This window comes from Elephantulus edwardii, unplaced genomic scaffold, assembly GCF_000299155.1.
Source record: "Elephantulus edwardii isolate Elephantulus edwardi_28Jun2011 unplaced genomic scaffold, EleEdw1.0 scaffold00015, whole genome shotgun sequence".
Lineage (NCBI taxonomy): Eukaryota > Metazoa > Chordata > Mammalia > Macroscelidea > Macroscelididae > Elephantulus > Elephantulus edwardii.
Genome location: NW_006399765.1, coordinates 1,337,368 through 1,356,807, shown reverse-complemented (window position 1 = coordinate 1,356,807; position 19,440 = coordinate 1,337,368). Strand labels below are relative to the sequence as shown.

Here is a 19,440-nt window from a genome sequence, read left to right as displayed (position 1 = left end):
GGACACCTCCATGTCAGCTGTGTCTGTCATCTGCCCAGCTGTCTAGACTGTGACCAAGATCTCCCTTTCATGCACCAGCACCCCAAGGCCCAATCCTCAAAGGAGACAGATCATTGTGGCTACCCCAGCCCCACCCTTCCTGAAGCTGCACCCTCACTGCAGAGCTCCCTGACTTTAGTCAGAGGCCATGGGAACCAAGGAGACTCAGCCCAGACAGTTCCTTGGGGGAGGACTCCCAGATCTCCCCGGTAGCAAGCACTTGGTGGGGCCTCTGCACCTCCCTGACAGGTTTGAGCTGTGCTTAAGACACAGTGAATGTAGCCACAAGCTCGAGCATATCAGAAACCATGAAGATGGCACAGGATAGGGCAAGGCGCAGATCTGTTGTCCATAGCATTACTATGAATTGGCGTCAACCCGATGGCACCTAACAACAAGTAAGAACAAGGGAGGCAGTGACTGGACCACTGTTTGGAAAGAAGCAAAGGGTGACAGCAGTTCAGACTTGAGGCCAGGTAGCCAAGCAGACCAGTCTTCCATCCTGGCCTTCCCCCGTCCCAGTGGGAACACAAAGTGAGTCCCTGCGTCTCTGAGTCTCAGATGTTCTAGTTCTGTCACAGGATGATAAACCTTCCCTGCAGGGTAATTAAACTGATAGACTGTGATGTGCTGACAGAGGACTGGACAGACAGCCAATGGAGCTTTTGAAGAGGAGGACAATTAGGTTCAGGATTATTATGAGAGTCTCAGAGGGGATTACAACATCCACTTAGAGGTGGTAGTAACCTGGCTTCTGGTTTGCTTTTTATTTTTTTTAAGAGCTGCTTTTTTACAAGCTACACTCAGAAATTCACTGAAGAAAAATACTTTAGAAAACCAAAATATTTGCTGGGAGACATCCTTTCTCTGCTAAAATATGGTAGTGAGAGCAATCCAGGAAAGATCTTGCTTGAGGAGGGACATTTGAGGAAGGTTTTGTAGGATGAATAGGAGTTTGGTAATGCATCATTATGTGCTGTCCAGTCAGTTCTAATGCACAGTGACCCTATATACAACACAGCAAAGCCCTGACAATTCCTGCACCATCTTCACAATTGTTGCCATGCTTGACTTCATTGTCGCTGTCTGTCACTATGTCTATCCATCTCTTAGAAGGTCTTCGTCTTTGTTGTAGACCCTCAATTTTACCAAGCATAATAATGCCCTCTCCAGAGACTGGCCCATTCTGATAACATGTCCAGTAGATATGAGACAAATTTTGTCATCATCACTTCTAAAGAATATCTTTGATGCTCTTCTCTCAAGACAAATGTGTTCATTTTTCTGATAGTGCAGGATACATTTCAGGCTCTTCACCAACATCCCTACTCAAAGGCATCAATTCTTCAGTCTTCTTTATTCATTGCCCGTGTTTCCATATGCACATAAGGTGAATGGAAAGCCCATATCTTGGATCAGGTGCACCTCAGCCCTCAAAGTGACATCTTTACTTTTAACACTTCCAAGAATTCCTTTACAGCAGATTTGCCCAATAGGGTATGTCATTTGATTGTGGATCCAAATACAATGAAATCCTTGATAACTTAAATCTTTCCTCTTTTTTATTTTTTATTGAGATTTTAATGAAAGTTTATAGTGATTTCCATTTATTCATTCATTCATTGTTGCACATATTCCTCCATGCCACTCCCTCAGTTCCCTTTTTTCTTTGGGAAAATAGTTACACACTGTTATACAGGCTCCCTCTACTCCCCTGGACCACTTTACTATGCAGCTCTTATTTTGGACTCTTGTCATGCCAATAATACCTAATCATATTTTCCTTTTCTACAGTTCATTTGTTTCAATGCCATACACATTATTTATCCCCTGTTTTCTTAGTTTCCTCCCAACCTCCATGTCAGTCTCGTTTTATAACAGTGGCATTATGCAGTACTTGTCTTTTTGTGACTGAGATATTTCACTCCGCATAATGTCCTCCAGTGTCACCCGTTTTTTAGAATATTTCATGAGTTCTTTGTTTTTCAGTGCTGCATAATACTCCATTGTGTGGATATTCCACTGTTTCTCTATCCAAGTTCATGAGCACTTGGGTTGTTTCCAAGTCTTTGCTATTGTGAACAAACAGCAATAAACATGGCTGTGCATATATCTCTTTGGGTGGCAGTTCTGGTTTCTTTAGGGTGTATTCCCAGTAGTAGAATTGCTGGGTCAAATGGTATTTCTATTTGCAACTTTTTGAGAAAGTGCCATACTGCGTTCCGTAGAGGTTGTACCATTTTACACTCCCACCAACAGTCAATAAGCGTTCCGGTTTCTCCACAACCTCACCAGCATTTGCTATTTTCTACTCTGTTGAATTTTGCTATTCTTACTGGGATGAGGTGAAATCTCATAGTTGTTTTAATCTTTCTTCTTTTTATCATGAAGTTGTTTCTTGGCCCAGTGGGATGTGTTTTGTTTCCTTCATGTTGAGCTATAATTCTTTCGAAGGCTGTAGTCTTTAATCTTCTCCAGTAGTGTTTAGAGCCCTCTTCACGATCTAGAGTAAATAAGGCAAAGGAGAACTGGAGAGATTGCATTTCAGGAAAGACCTAGCAGAGGAAGGACATCTGAGGAAAGTTTTGAGGGATGAATTCAGTGTAATACTAGGAGCATTCATGTCTAGTCAAGGACTCGTACGTGGAGCATTTTCAAAGCAATTACCTTAGGAAATACTAAACAAATCTAATTTGCAAAAATTATCTCTTCTTTGAGAATTGCATACAGGACTCACTTAGACACAACAGCAATCAGATCCTGACCCTGTGGTCCCACCAGTGCCGTTCTTCTATTACCTGACCTCCCCATCCTCTAAACTCAGCTTGAAAAGGGAGAGAATTTGCCATATTCTTCCATGTTGCAGGCGGAGACATCTTTACAAGCGACAATTGAAACTCAGATCTGGTCCTGTTCTTTGCTATTTAAAGTCCTTCGCTGGTTCTCTGTGGCTGTCATAGTTCTCACATCTCTTGCACTTGACTTCACATACGTCACTTTGGTATTTCTGAAAGTTTCCGTTGGATTCTGCATATACTGTTCCCCCTGTCTGAATTTCTCTTCCCATTTCCACCTAGATAGCCTCTCTTCCTAATCTTTTATATCAAATGCCATATCCTCAAGGACAGATTTCCTGACCCCTCACACTAGGTCCCAGCTATACTCAAGTTCACTGTCACCAAGTCAAAACCAACTCAAAGCTGGCCCTCCAAGGGGCTTGGGAGTCTGTAGGTCACAAGGGAGGAGACTGTCCAACTTGATCCCTTGGAGTTGCTGGTGGATTCGAACCGCCAAAGAAACACTGCCTTTGCATTAGCAATACATCTCCCTGTACACCACCAGAGATCCCCTTAAATGATATTGGATGGGTGAGCAGTTGCTTACTATCCACCTTTATCCAGGACCCTGGAACTTCTCATAGCTTTCTCTCTCTTTGCTCAGCTTTTTTGTTCTGTATCATTTTAACTTCCATATCAAGTCTATCTTTAAGATTACCATAACATCTTTAAAAGGGAAATTAAAATCCACACATTGTAGACCCTCAAGCACATTCTCATCTTGATGCAGCCTCAAGATCATTCTTATTTAGTCTTTCCAAAAGGCGCCAAATCTTCCTTCATTCGGGTGTCTTGTGTGAGTTTCCTCCAAACTCATTCTCCCCTTTCTAAATCTTCAGAGAAGCAAAACACCCTCGCCTCGAATGGACCAATCAAAGCCCAGCTCTCTCAGGGAACAAATTCCTAAACCCCAAAGGTGAGCCACATAAAAAGAGAACAATTTTGCTAAAGTTATGAAACCTCATTAGCACCAACCAGCAATTAGCACTGAGAACACCGGACATGGTTGTTACTAGATGTTGTCAAGTTGATTATGATTCACAGCAACCCTGTGATCAACAGATCTGAGCCTTGCCCTGTCCTGTGCCAGCCTCAAGATCTCTGTCATGTTCAAGTCCCCCATGGTAGTTTTTGTCTCAATCTGTCTTATTGAGGGTCTTACTCTCTTTCACTGACCCTCTGCTTTTAGGAGCACGTAGAATCAGACCAAAAAAATCTGCATGTTGCTCTGCAAGGTGATATCCACGAGCCAGTGTCTCTCAGACACAATTTTCAGGCAGCCCTCAGCTCCCTTGGCTGCATATACAAAGCAGAGCCAACAGGACAGAGTGATAAACATCTGCTTAAGAAAAGAAAAGCAAACCAACATCCTGAGAAATCTCAAGGGGAGGGGGAATGACACAGCTTATGTAGCTTTGTTGTAGCCCAATAAAATTATACTTCACCTTTAAGATTATGTCACACACTTTAGTGAGTTCCAGTTAGCAATTACAGCATAGATCGTTGTCACCAGAATGCTGTAATTAGCCACAAATAACCGGTAGGCATTGCGGGGTCTGGTAAAGAGACTCTGGAGTCAGCGGGGCTTGGTCACTTACTAGAACATGAATTTGGCCAAGTTACCCATTCAGGCCACCCTGCAGTGTCACCGTGACATGGCTGCTGTGACAATCAGTGACAATAAAGATAAAAACCAAGTGAACGCAAAGTAGCAACCTCCAGTGACGTTCAAAAAACTACATCAGCCCCGCAATTTCCATTTCTGGTTTTAAAATCCTCTCTCGCCTGAGTCCTTGCTAGTCCAGCTACTAGGATGATCCCCATTTATCAGATGAGCAAGTTAAGGCCCAGAGTCATAGGTGTCTTTGGCAGAAACACAAAAGCTTCATTCTTTCAGAGTGAAGTAGCCCAGGATGTGTTCTATCCCCAAGCTCAGGCTCTGCCTTCCTTGATGAAAAGCAGTGTACTATGGGACTCTGTTCAGACCACACTGGTTACCTCAAGGCTCCGGTTGAGAAGGACACTAGTAGACCAGTGTGAGGAGAGAGTGGACCAACCCCCCCATGTTCTGTACAAAAGAGCAGAGGCACCAAGGCTGCTGAGCCAGCCTCCCTGTGTGTCCAAGGGCTTGTGGCCACTCGCCTTCAACACCTGTAGGGCCTCACAGGGAAAGAGGTCCGAGGCTCCAGGAAGAAGCAGGACCAACAGGTTGGAGACTCTAAGAAAGTAACAGTCAATTTGGTACAAGATACACCCCACTGCTTGGTGCCCTGCTGCAGGGCCAGGCTGTCCTTGGAAACAGGGACTCTCTTCTGCTCCGGCTGGGTGGCTGGCCGAGCAGGGGGCCAGCGTCCTGACCCACAGCCCCCTCTCCACAGGTGCTGGACCAAGCGCGGGTGAAGAAGCCCGTGAATGTCCAAATGCTCTTCTCCAACCCCCTGGATGAGCCTGTGAAGAACTGTGTGCTAATGGTGGAGGGAAGCGGCCTGCTACGGGGCAACCTCAAGATCGAGTGAGTCCAGGCCTGAGTCCCTGGAGGGGGCAGGAGGGGACAGACCTGGCCAATGAGTCACATCTAGTCTTGGGTTAGCACCCTTCTGGGGCCGTGGACCTCAGAACTGGTGCTCTTCAGCACCCACATTTGCCTGGGTGGGGGTTCTTCAAAGATTCACTCATGGAACCCCAAGCCACCAGACCTAAGACCTGGTCCTCAGTACTTTGCATACTGGGGACATGATGGGACCCACTACTACTGCTGTCAGAGGACTGGAGGGACCCTGGGGAGGTAGATGAAGGGAGGAAGAGCAATGACCTTGGCTGGTCTTCACCAGATCAGGACTCAAGGCCATGAAAGGCCTGTATGGCCCAAGGTCTGTTTTGGCATTGTCGTTGTCGTTGTTGTTGTTTTTGAGTCAGCTCGTGACAACCCCAGACAGAATGGCATGCTGTCAGCCCTGCATCTTCCCTGAACTGGGCTGCAGAGCTGTGACCACTGTGACCTAGAGAATTTTCAGTAGCTGATGTTCAATAGTTTGCCGTTATTTCTAATCTTACATCTGAGAATCAGCAAACACTGACTTGCACCGTTTCCCCTCAGCGTGCCAACCCTGCGTCCCAAGGAGCGCTCCCGGGTCCGTTTTGAGATCCTGCCCACCCGGAGCGGCACCAAGCAGCTGCTCGCCGACTTCTCCTGCAACAAGTTCCCAGCGATCAAGGCCATGCTGTCTATCGACGTGACTGAGTGAAGGGCCAGCGGCCTCTGTACAAACTTGGGTAACACGGAGCAGGGGGCGAGCCCGCGGAGTGAGCTCCCCGTCCACGCAGTCCAGCCTGGGAAGCCCACTCCATCCCTCGAGACTGCCTGGAAGCAGAACTCCCGTGTCCAGCCCACACCAGCCTCCTCCCACACGTCCTGTGAGAGGGACCAGTTGGCATATGACTTTGCACGTTCCTGGTCACCTCTCCCAAGGCTGCCTGCTCCGTGGGGCTCAAGCCTGACTCCTCCCCATCGCCCTTCAATGCTGCAGGCGAGGACGGTCTACAAGTGGACATAGGAGAAGACATTCCAGGCTGCTGGCCGACCCCTGGCCTGCAGCTGGGACATCCTTGCTCCTCCTTCTGGCCACTGTGGACGGGAGGCATTGCCACAGCATTCACATCCCTACATTTAAATAAACATTAAAGAGTAAGAGATCACACACACACACAGCTCCCTGATTCTTGTTTCACTCGAGGTGGTGGAAGAGAGACTCGGTCATGTGCTGAGGGAAGGAGGGATGTGGGAGGCGTGGACCCCAAGTTCCAGTGTTCAAAGGGATGGGCTGCCCTGAACGGCTCCAAATGCAAAAGCAAGCAGATAAGCTGCAATTTAATTTAGGAAAACTCTCTCATAAGCTGTCCTTGGTAGCACAGATGGTTGACGTGCTTGAGTGGTAACACAAAGATTGCAGGTTTGAATCCACCTAGAGGAAAGGCTTGCTCTTCTTCTGAAAAATAAACTGTGTCTCACATGCTTTGTGCACGTGATCAGGAGGGACCAATCCTGAGAGAACGACTTCATGCTCAGAAGGGTGGAGGGACAGTGCAGGAGAGGAAGACCCCAGATGAGATGGATTGATACAGTGACTTGGGTAATAAGTGTAGATGTGTCAGAGGCAGTGAGACTGGCTCAGGACAGGACAGGCTTCAGAGCTGCTGAGTCACAGGCGACTTGACGGCACACGTCAACAACAACAACAACAACAACTCCCTATGGAGCCCAGGTCTTCTCTGACACATATGGGGTCACCATGGGGCAAGGTCAACTCAATAGCACTCCATTTTTTCTATTTTGCATTGAAACATCAGCCCCTAGCACAATGGGGTCCTACCTCACAGAGCCAAGTGACCCCTTTCTGGACCAAGCAGGGTGGTGGAGTGGTGGTGACCCAGCCTCTCCCTCTGGGGCTCCCCCATCTTTGTGCTGCTTCTCCCTCTAGCAGCTCAGGAGGGTCTGTGCACCAGCCTGCCCCACCCCACCCCCATCTCTGTCCTACTGACCCAGCCTCCGCTTCACACACACATTCTGCTGGATCCTCATTCTTGGTCCCTTAACATCACCCTGTAGATTTCCTGTCATCAAAATCACTAATCCCATTTGACAGTACTGTTTATCTGATCAAAGAAGGATGGCAGAAGAAGAACCGAAGCCTTTGAGTTGTGGTGTTAGAGGGGTTAGAGAAGGAGTCCACATCCCATGGACTGCCAGAAGGACAAACTGGCCTGTCCTGGAGGACCTGCCGCCAGGGTGCTCCTTTAGAAACAAGGATGGTGAAACTTCATCTCACATACTTGGAGCATGCTGTCAGGAGAGGCCAGTCCTTGGAAAACAACATCATGCTGGGAAAGGTGGGGGGGTCAGAAGAGGAGAGGAAGACCCCTAAAAGATGGATTCAGACAGTGACTGTAGGAGTGGGCTCAAGGGTATCAGAGATGGTGTGGACGGTGCAGGAGAGGACCAGGTTCTGATCTGTTATCAATAGAGTCACTGTGAGTCGTAAAGGGCTCAAGGCACCTGAAAACCACTACTATTTAGATAAGATTGAAAGGACCATTCCTTTGAGAAAGACATGATGCTTGGAAAAGTAGAGGGTCTGAGAAAGAAAGACAGATGCTCAGCGAAGTGGATTGACACAAGGACTGAACATGGACCGAGTGTGGAGGAGATTGTGAGGACGGCGCAGGGCAGGGCAAGGTTTGGATCTGTTCAAAGGGTCAAAGGTTTGGACCCGTTCAAAGGGTCACTGTGAGTCAACTTGACAGCGCCTGGCAACAAAGTAGTTAGAGCTCTATTTTGGGAATGGATTTTGTTGTTGTTGTTATGTTAGTGAGACAGTATTAGTGTAGGGTGTGTTTGAAGTCAATGTCATTTGCAATACAAAAGAGATTAAGCAAGTAAGCAGAGATGAGGAGAGAGAAGGATGTCATGTCATATCCTCATCAAAGACAAGACCCTACACAGAGTGAACACCTTCCCCGAATGTGATCGTCTAACCACCTGAACTAAGAGAATACATTTGTTTGTTAAATTAAATCCACTTAGGACAGTTCCATTGTAGTCACACAAGATAAGACAGGTACTGACAGCCCCGTGTTGTTTGTGCGAGATCACAGGGAACTATGTAGTAGAAAATGTAAAGTTCGAATTCTCTGGCAACGCTTAGATCTGACACCATTGTTCTAAGGTGTCAGACTTCTTCCTTGCCAATCAAGCCCTGGTTCTGTCAGGGCGTCCAGCACTCATGTGCTCAGACCGAGCTCAGAAGGATGAATCCTGATTGATGTCAACCCGTCATGACAGTTCTAACCCCTCTGCCAGTGACTGAGCTGGACGTGGACTTCTGACCCAGTCTGGACAAGAGGATGTAAGGGAAGTTTGTTGACAGGTTTTAAGGAAAACTGTTTCCTTCCTGTTACAGAAGCTTAATGAAAAGAAGTCTTGCTTTTAAAAAAAATTTATTTTTTATTCTTTTTGTGTCTACTGTAAAATCGGATCTGACTGGTACAGGAGGAGATTGTCCCTACTTCTCCAGCAGGGCATCTGGTGAATTTGAACTGCTCACCTCTGGGGCTACAGTGCAGTTTCTTGGAAGCCTTGCTATTTTTTTTTTAAGTAAGGTCCTGTAAGAATGATGTCTGGAGCTGTGATGGTCCTTCTCTGAGACTAGAACAGGATGACCCAGTGCTCTGACTTTAATATGACATTGACTAACCAGCCCTAAATGGCCTTGACACAGGACTGGGTCTTTCTGTCACTTTGCTCTGTTGTAAATGCGCTCTCTGTGAGTTGTAGCTGACTCGACAGCAAACTCCAAAAATTGCCTACTTCCAGACTGTTAAGTGAGATAAAGCGTGTTCTGATTATCGAAAGCCCTTTCAGTCACGTATACTATTATTTAAAGGCTTCCTAACTGATTCATCTGCACTGAAGATACTCATTGTTCAGTGTCTCCCATTTTTGGGGCATTGTGTCAGGAGCCTCGCAGACAGGGCTGAAGGTACACACTCCCTGTCATCAAAAAGCATATTATTAGGAGGAGATCAAGATCTCTGATAGGCTGTTTCATCTATCTCAGTTCAAAGCCCAGCTCCACCACTTCCTAACTGTACAAACTTGGGCAAGCTACTTAACCTTTCTTTCCCTACTCTTTCTGATTTCTATGCAGAGGCTGAACTGGAACCTAAGTCGTGAGGTACCTGGCACAAGTCAGGGCAAGAGTCCGATCTGTTGTTCACAGGGTCTTTATGACTCTACTAGATGTAGTCACCCTAATAACATTTCACGAGGGTAAAGTGCCTCTGGCGTGTGCTCCACTGCAGTTGAGTCAATTCCAGCTCATAGTGACCTCAGAGTTTACAGAGTAGAACTCTGCTCAAGCCTGGGCTCTTTCGGAACCAGGTGGAACCAAGGCTTCGTGGCAGATGCCCCTGGGCAGGTACAATGGCCAGTCTTTTAGTTAGTAGTTAAGTCATCGTTCATTTACACCACCCAGGGACTCCTTCATGCATATTATTAGCTCAATGAATAATGACTCAGGCAGAATATTTGCAAAGACGACCACAATAGTGTCTTCCAGCTCTGTAAGAATGACTCTCTTGTTGGAACTCTGTCATTCTTTCTCACCAAGAGGTGGGATTGCCTTCCCATCCCTTGGGCTCCCCTTGGCCAATAGGATAAGACAAAGGTGATGTGTTATCGTTTGAAGCTAGGATGTGACAAATTAAGGATATAGACCATAAATCTAAAGCAACTACTAACACAAAAAAGAACTCGGCATTCTAGCTAGCAAGCCAACAAAGTAGGTAAAAATGTAATAGGAAAAAAGAAAAAGATTTAATCAAAAAGATTCGTAGAGGATGAAAAGAGAAACAGACTACAGACAGGGCCAACGTCCTAAAAATCAAATAACAAGATAGCAGATTTAAATCCAATATATTAATGGTTCCACTAAATGTAAATTATCTAAGTTCAGTTAAAAGAAAAATATGGTTAGATCAGATTAAAAAAGAAAAAGTAAGAGTCAACTCTGTGTAGTATTGTTGTTGTTTTGTGCTGTTGGAAGCAACTCATAGCTGACCCTCCAGCAGATTTTCAGAGCCTGTTAATTACATGAGAGGAGCCTGGCCATCTTTCTCCCTGGGAGCAGCTGGTGAATTCAAACCACATGCCTTTGGGTTTGCAGCACAACTCCTTACCACTAGGCCACCAGAGTTCCCTTATACACAGTACTTTATTGTGTACCGTCAAGTCAGAACCGACTCATAGCTAACCTTGAAGCAGGTTTTCAGAGACTTTGAATCACGTGGGAGGAGATTTCACATCTTTCTCCCCAGAAGCTGGAAGATTCTAACCTTGTGCCTTAGGATTGAAAGTACAACTTCTTACCACGAGGCCACCAGAGCGCTATATACTAAGGAAGTTGTTGTAGATGTGTGCCCTCACGTCACAACTGGCACAGGACTGGGTCTTTTTGTCACTCTGCTCTGTTGTAAATAGACTCTCTGTGAGTTGTAGCTGACTTGACAGCAAACCCCCAAATTGCCTACTTCCAGACTGTTAAGTGAGATAAAGCGTGTTCTCATTGTTGACAGCCCTTTGAGTCATGTATATTGTATTTAAAGGCTTCCTAACTGATTCATCTGCACTGAAGATACTCATTATTCAGTGTCTCCCATGTTTGGGGCATTGTGTCAGGAGCCTCGCAGACAGTACAAACTGAAGGTACACACTCCCTGTCATCAAAAAGCATATTGTTAGGAGGCTGTACATGAATGTTCTTCCCTTACATCCTATTGACCAGACTGGGTCAGAAATCCACTTCCATCTCAGTCATTGGCAGAGGGGTTAGAACTGTCATAACGGGTTTGGATCAATCAATATTCATCCTTCTGAGGTCAGTCTGAGCACATGAGTGCTGGACGCCCAGACAGACCTGGAGCTTGATTGGCAAGAAAGAAGAATGACACCTTAAAACAATGGTGTTAGATCAACAATCGTTGACAGAGAGTTAAAACCTTAAATTTTCTGTTACATAGAATGTACATGGAGCTGAACCTCCTGAAGAGTTTTAGAGGCAGTAAATCTCATGGGAGGAGATTGCCCATCCTTCTCCCACAGAGCGGCTGGTGGATTGGAACCACATGCCTTCGGGATTGCAACACAGAATCTCACCACTAGTCCACAAGAGCTCTACAGACAGTAAGCGTATTTTATTGTTGTTGTTCTTGTGTGCCATCAAGTCAGAACCAACCCAGAGCTGACCCTCCAGTGGTTTTCAGAAGCAGTTAATCTTATGGGAGGAGATCGTTCATCCTTCTTTCACGAAGCAGCTGGTGGATGCGAATCACACGTCTCCAGGTTTGCAGCACAGCTTCCTGCCACTGGGCCACAGAGCTCCGCTATATACAATGCAGGGGTAGGAAACTACAAAGCACAATAACAATCCTAAAAATAAAGCTGGAGTGGCTGTGTTAACACCATACAAATACTTTAAAGCAATAAAAGATTTTAAAAAGAGCAGCTAATCAAGACAACATAACAATCTGAAATGTTTATTCACCTGTTAAAAAAAAACAACATAAAACTTCAAACTACATGAAGAAAAAAATGTATGGACTTGACAGAAGAAATAGAAAAATCCACAGTTATTATCAGAGATTTCAACAGTCTTCTCTCAAAAACAGATAGAAGGCAATTAGAAAGAATGTGGAAGTTTTGAGAAATGTTTGCATTCCAATTTACCTAACTAATATTGCTAGAATATTTCCACAGATCATTTACTAAAATAGACTGGATAAAACAACTCTCTAGAAATTTTAAAGAATTCCAATCATTCAAGATATATTCTGTCCTAATTAATGAGATTCAATAACAAGGCAACAAATTCATATATATATAGTCTACTTAGAAATGAAAAATTACTTTTTATAGGTCAGAGAAGAAATAAAAAGGAGAATTAGAAAGTGGAGCTAAAAGTACAGCTAGTAAAAATTTGTACAATACAGCATTCACAGTCTTTAGCAAAGAAAATCAATGCAATTAAAAGCAAGTTCTTTGAGATCAACAACATGGATCAATTTCTTGCCAGATTGACCAGAGAAAAAGAGAGAAGGTAAATTATTAAAATCAGAAACGAGAGAAGTGGCACCACTATAGAACAGCAGATATCTAAAAGATAATAATTGTTGTTGTTGTTGTTATGTGCCATCGAGTCACTTGCGACTCATAGCAACCCTATGTATAAGAGCCCTAAACCCTACTCTATCCTGTGTCAATCTCACTGTCTCTGACATACCTACTTCCATTACTCCAATCACTGAATCGATATCCCTCTCATCAAGAGTCTTCCTCTCTTGTACTGTCCCTCCACCCTCCCAAAGATGATATCCCTCTCCAAGGTCTGATCCCTCCTTGCAACATGCCCAAAGTATGTCAGACAAAGCTTCAGAATCCTTGCCTCCAAGGAGCAGCCCGGCTTCACCCTCTCCACGACAAACCTGTTTGTTCTCCTAGCAGTCCATGGTCTATTCAACACTCTTCTCCAGCACCACAGCTCAAAGGCATCAGTTCTCTTTCTATCATCCCTAGTCATTATCCAGATCTCTGATGCACACAATTACAAAGACTATGGCCTGGATCAGAAGCATCTTAGTCTCCAGCCTGACGTCATTGCTCTTCAGTACTCTGAAGAGGTCCCTGACAGCTCATTTTCCCAATGCAAATTGTCTCTTGATTTCCTGGCTGCTGGTACCAAGAGTATTGATTGTAGAATCAAGCAAACTAAAACTGTTAACAATCTCAATCTCTTCACCATCCATTATGATGCTGCCAATTGGCCCAGTGGTGAGACTCTTTGTTTTCTTGATGTTGAGCTCCAATTCATGTTGAAGGCTGCAGTCCTTGACCTTCTGCAGCAAGCACTTCAGGTGCTCCTCAGTTTCTGAAAGCAGGGTTGTGCAATCCACATAACGTAGGTTGTTCATGAATCTTCCTCCAATCCTGATGTCAAGTTCCTCCTCATACAGCCCAGCCTTCTGGATGATCTGTTCTGCATATAAATCGAAAAAGTTTGGAGACAAAATACATGCCTGGCAGACACCGTTCCCAATTTTGAACCATGCAGTGTCTCCTTCCTCTGTTCTGACAACTGCCTCTTGTTTCAAGTATAGGTTTCGCATAAGCACGATCAAATGTTCTTGGATTCCAATTCTTCTCAAAGTCAACCACATTTTCTTATGATCCACATAGTCAAAAACCTTTGCATAGTCAACGAAACACAGATAGCCATTCCTCTGATAATCTCTGCTTTCTGCCAAGATCCATATAACATTATCTATAATATCCTTTGTGCCACAGCCTCTTCTTTCTTTTTAATATTTTTTTTATTGGGAAAAACATATTGGAGGTACAAGGAGGCGAGGGTTGGGGGCAGAAGGGTGAGGATGGGCCAGGATGCAGCTGCAGAGCTGCACAGCTTGGTTGGTGGGGGGAGCAGGTGAAGGAAATGAGGGTCCAGTGGGAACCAGATGCCACAGAGGAACGACAAGCATTCTCCAATAGTAATCAAACCAACTGTCTTATTGATTTGGGAATTGGATGCCGACTCTCCGACTTCTTCATGCTGAACAGGGGCGCAGATATAAAGGGGGGAAAGGAGGGTGCTCTATCACCTTACTGGTGGTCCTGGGTTACAGCTGCTTGCCTTCTTGCTCCTGAGGGCCGCGACGGTTCGCCCCGAGCCAGGGGCCAAGTGCAGCCCGCCCCGGGCAGAAGGCCACGATGGCTCACACCGAGCCTGGGGCCGAGGGCAGCCCGTCCTGGGCAGAGGGCCGCAACGGCTCGCCCCGTGCAGGGGGCCAAGGGCAGCCTGCCCCAGGCAGAGGGCCGAGGGCAGCCCGCCCCGGGCAGAGGGCCGCGACGGCTGAAGTAGTCTTTTTCTAAAAAAGAAGAAAAAGTGTGTGTGTGTGTGTGTGTGTGTGTGTACCGTCAAATTGGATCTGACTGGTACAGGAGACTGCCCCTCCTTCTCCAGCAGAGCATGAAGCAGAGTCTGGGTTCCCCCCCGCCCCAGGTGCCTGTCGGGGCCAGGGTTCCAGCTGTCCACACCACAGCAGTGGGCAACGAGCTTAAAGCCCCTGATGGCTCTGGGCGCTGACTCTCACCAATGGCTATGGATGAAGTCACAGGCGATTTTCAGCCAGTGCCGGGCCACAGCCTCTTCTAAATCCAGACTGCACATCTGGCAGTTCTCTGTTGACGTGTTGCTCCAGTCGTTTATGGATACTTTTCAGCAGAATCTTGCTTGCATATGATATTAATGTTATCAACAACCACCTGTCAATAAATTCTACAACTTACATGAAATAAACAAATTCCTTGGAAGGTATAAGATGCCATATTTCATTCAAGAAGAAATTGACGTTATGGGCCCTTGAGTCAACTTACAATTCATAGTGTCCTGTGAACAACAGATCTGAGACTGACCCCGTGCTGCTCCTCCCTCACCATCTCCGACACGATCGAGCCCATTGTCACAGTCACTGTGTCAATCCGTCCTGTTGGGGGTCTTGTGTTTCTCTGACCCTTCACCTTTCCCACCATGATATCATTCTCCAAGGACTGGTCCCTCTTGACAACATGTCCAAAGTATACGAGTCCAAGTTTCACCACCCTTGACTCTAAGGAGCAATCTGCTTTCACTTCCTCCAAGAAAAATGTACAGATACAAAAAATATCCCCATATACTTGAACTACATTTAATTGGGAGATAAGACCAACAGAGAACTGCCAGTGGAGCCAAAGTCAAATTGCTAATGGCAGAACTGTGAGTAAATAAATGGTGGTTGTTTCAAGTCACTATTTTCATAGAGTTTGTAATTTAGTAAAGGACATGAGTCTTTATTGTTCTTCGTCTCCATTAAAAAAACTCACTATCTCCCAGCCAACTCCATTGTCCCGTCTTCTAGGAAGCACTCCTGCATCCTGAGCACCACTCATTCCTTCTCTCCTGCCCAATCTCTGCCCTGTGGCCATGTCTTCCTGAGAGCACATTGGCTAAAGTCATCTGGGCATATGTCTATCCTTCTCCTAGAAATGATGCACTTGTCACAGGCAACATCCATGTCTCCTTAAGCGCTATGTCATTTGCCCTTGGCACAATATCTTGTGTAGATCATTGTTGTTGTTGTTACAACAATAACAATGACGACATAGAGCTATGTTGGCCTAGTGGGTAGAAAGTTATGCTACCAAGCCTAAGGTGGGTGATTTTAATCTGCGGCCCTCAGGCCTGGTTCAAATTGTTTTTCTGTCAAACATTCTTCTAGGTGGTATAGCACTGATCTGTGCATTGCTATACAGAGGTAACTCTTGGTTGCTGTGATGCTGAACGCTGTGACACTGATGTGCCAAACGTGGTAATGGTACCCATGGCAGACAGTGTTTGCTGGAGCTTCCTGACTAAAAAAAGCCTAGGAGCAGGAGTGGCATCCACTTCCGAAATGGCTTGCCTCCAGAAACTCTATGAACAGTGCTCAGGCCTTTCGTTCATAGGGTCGCTATGAGTCGTCTACAATTCGACAGCACCCAACAACAACAACAACAGATCATTGTTATGCAGTTGAGTTGATTCCAATTCATTGTGACGTTATGGAGCAGAGTGCAACTGCCTCCTGAGATGTACCATGGTGTCATCTTCATGGAAATAGACTGACAGGTCCTTTCTCCTCCAGAGTGAACTCATGAGTTCAAACTGCTGACCTTCTGGTGCAGCAGTCATGCACTTGACCCTTGTGCCACCAGGGTGTAGAGTGTTAAGTTAGGCACCATGGGGTCAACACCAGCTCTTAACAGCTTTCTGTATACAGAACACGGGTGTAGCTTAGTCACTCACTCACTGCCATCAAATTCTGGAACTTGACTCATGACGGACCCTTCAGCAAGTTTTCAGAGGCTGTAAATCACTTGGCAGAAGGTTGCCTATCTTTCTCCATCGGAGCAGCTGATGGATTTGAACCATCCTCCTTTGCATTAGTAGCACAACTTCTTGTCCACTAGGCCACTAAATCTTCCTTGGCTTAGCTTAAGTACTCATAAATATCCAAGAAGGAACTAAATGAGTGAATGAATTTATAAATGAATGTAGTGACCAATTGCAATAAGATTGCATTCCTTGAGAGACTACAACATGCTAATCACCATTCTGGACACACTACAGGCACTTATTTAATCTTTTCAGCATTCCTTTAAAGAAAGTACTAGTATTATTACCATTTTATAGATGGGCGAGTTAAGACTTAGAGAAGTAATAGAGTCATAAGAGAGCAAGAAAATAGCAGAGTTGGAATTCATGGAGACTGACTTTGGTGTTACACAGCACAGCCTAGACAAGTTCTGAAGAAGGCTCAGTGACAAATATCAGCACAGTGTTACCAAGAGACAGGGAGGGATATGATACAGACATCCAGGAAAGTGTGTTTCTGCCATAACAGCTAACAACAAGCACTATGGAAAGAGACTACAGCTAATCACAGTCTAGGATCTGAATAATAGTATCAACAGGATTTCTGAGGCCCTGTGAACGGAGGAATGCAGGTGGTTATAGTATTAGAGGTAGAGCCCAGATGGGAAGCTACTGAAAAATGAGAAGAAACAGTAGCAAATCATTAATAATTAGAACCTGAAATGTAGGAAGTATGCACGTAGAAAACGGGAGTTGTCAAAGTTGTCAAAAATGAAATGGAACACATGAAGATTGACCTTCGCAAACTGCAATGGATGGGTGGATGGGTATGGACCACTTTGAATCAGCTCATCACATGATCAACTATGCTGGGAATGAAACACTGAGGAAGAATGGTGTTGCCTTCATAGTTCAAAAGATGCTCTCAAAATCTATCCTAAGTATAACTGGCCTAACTAAAAGTATTATTACTCTGGTTTTACCTGGATGGCAAGTAAGACGCTGTCCAGCTTATTCCACACTTAGGGGTCATCCAAAAAACCCATACAGGGTAGACAAATATCTATGTCTGCATATAAAATACTAGATTATTTGCACATAATTATGATTTTATGCTTATGAACATCAAATTATTGTAGGCAAAATAAGAAAGCAAGCAATAAGCCAAAAAAAATTTGCAACAAATTTGAAGACGTGATAGTAACACAGCATAGCAGTTAAAAGCATAGGCTTTGGTGTCAAATGCACGTAGATTTGAACCCTGGCTCCCCCATCAGTTAATGTTGAGTAATTAACTTTACTTCTCTAGGTCCTAGTTTTATAACATATGAAACAGAGATATGATAAGAATTTTTATTTATTCTATGAAGAATTAATAAAGTATGAAGAGTATGTGCTAGCATATAGAGGATTAGAAAAAAACACCCACATCTGTCATTCCTAAAAACATTATTAATGCATAAATAACTTTATTAATTAATAATAAAAAATACTTAAAATCCAACAGAAACTGCTTGTGATAAAAGTCAAGACTTGAAAATAGTTTTAAAAATATTTCCTAAATTATAATGTTGTGAATAATAGGATACTATCCATATGCATAAAAGGAAAATCTTTTAATACAACTATTATTCAAAAATATATACATCAACAACTAAAGCCAAGGAAGAGGAAATGAGGATTCTTTTTTTTTTTTAAATGAGGATTCTACTAACTTTTGCAGCCTGAAGTGGACCAAATCAAGATGCATTTAATAATCATTGGTGACTGGAACACAAATCTGGAAACAATGAGGAGGGAATAATAGTTGGGAAATACAGTCTGGGAAACAGAAATGAGACTGGAGATAGAATTGCTGAATTTTGTACACTCAATGATTCATTCATAGCAAATACTTTAGAAAAAACACCACAAAATGTGACTTTACACACGGACCTCACCAGATGGACGGCACAAGAATCAGAGTGACTGTGTGACATCATTGGAGAAGCTCAATATCAGCGGTCAAAACCAGGCCAGGTACAGACTGTGGAACAGGCCATCAATTACTCATGTGCAAATTGAAATTGAAGCTGAAGAAAATTAAAACTAGTCCAAAAGAACCAAAGTACAACCTTGACTCTATCCCACCTGAATTTAAGAATAATTTCAAGAACAAGTTTGAGGCATTAAACACCAACGATCAAAGACCAGAGTAGCTGTGGGATGTCATTAAGGATATCATCCATAAAGAGAGGAAAAGGTCATTACAAAGACAGAAGAGAAAGGAAAAACAAAAATGGATGTCAGGAGAGACTACAAATTGCACTAGTGATGAGAAGCCAAAACAAAAAGAAGAGATGCCGAAGTAAACGAGCTGAACAGAAGATTTCAAAGGGCAGTGAGAGAAGACAAAGCAAAGTATTATAACAAAATGTGCAAAGAGATATAGTCAGAGAATAAAAGAGAAGAATTTGGTATTTCTCACACTGAAAGAACAGAAAAACAAATTCAAGCCTCGAGTTCCAATATTAAGAAAAACTATGGGCAAAATCTTGAATGATCCAGGAATCATCAAAAGAAGATGATGGGAATACACAGAGTCACTGTACCAAAAAGAATTGGTTAACACTGAAAATTTTTAGAAAGTACCATTAGAATGTCAGGTTGGCAACTAAGGTGTGCCTGATCCGGGCCATAGTCTTCACAATTGAGTGCTATACATTGGAAAGCTGGACAGTGACTAGGAATGATAGAGAATTGATGTCCTTGAGCTCTGGTGTTGGAGGAGAGTATTGACTATACCATGGACTGCTAGGAAAACAAACAGGTTTGTCCTGGAGAGGGTGAAACCAGGCTGCTCCTTGGAGGCAAGGATTCTGAAACTTTGACTGACATACTTTGGGCATGTTACAAGGAAGAATCAGTCCTTGAAAAGGGACATCATGTTTGGGAGAATGGAGGGACAGCGCAGGAGAGGAAGACCCTGGATGAGATGGACTGATTCAGTGACTGAGTGGAGGGAGTAGCTGTGTTGGAGACAGTGAGATTGGCACAGAATAGAGCAGGGTTTAGGGCTCTCGTAC

The 19,440-nt window shown here is 44.4% G+C and overlaps 2 protein-coding genes across 2 annotated transcripts in view; both read left to right on the top strand.

Annotated features, from left to right (window-relative positions):
* Positions 1–6,121, top strand: part of TGM3 (transglutaminase 3) — a 50,086-nt gene extending 43,965 nt beyond the window's left edge. Inside the window, exons 12-13 of the mRNA XM_006881670.1 lie at positions 5,255–5,388; positions 5,974–6,121. Of these exons, the coding sequence (XP_006881732.1) occupies positions 5,255–5,388; positions 5,974–6,121 (282 nt within the window). The remainder of the gene's footprint in view (positions 1–5,254; positions 5,389–5,973) is intronic.
* Positions 6,122–14,193: 8,072 nt separating this feature from the next.
* TGM6 (transglutaminase 6) overlaps positions 14,194–19,440 on the top strand; it is an 88,650-nt gene continuing 83,403 nt past the window's right edge. The window contains exon 1 of the mRNA XM_006881669.1: positions 14,194–14,260. Within this exon, the coding sequence (XP_006881731.1) occupies positions 14,194–14,260 (67 nt within the window). The remainder of the gene's footprint in view (positions 14,261–19,440) is intronic.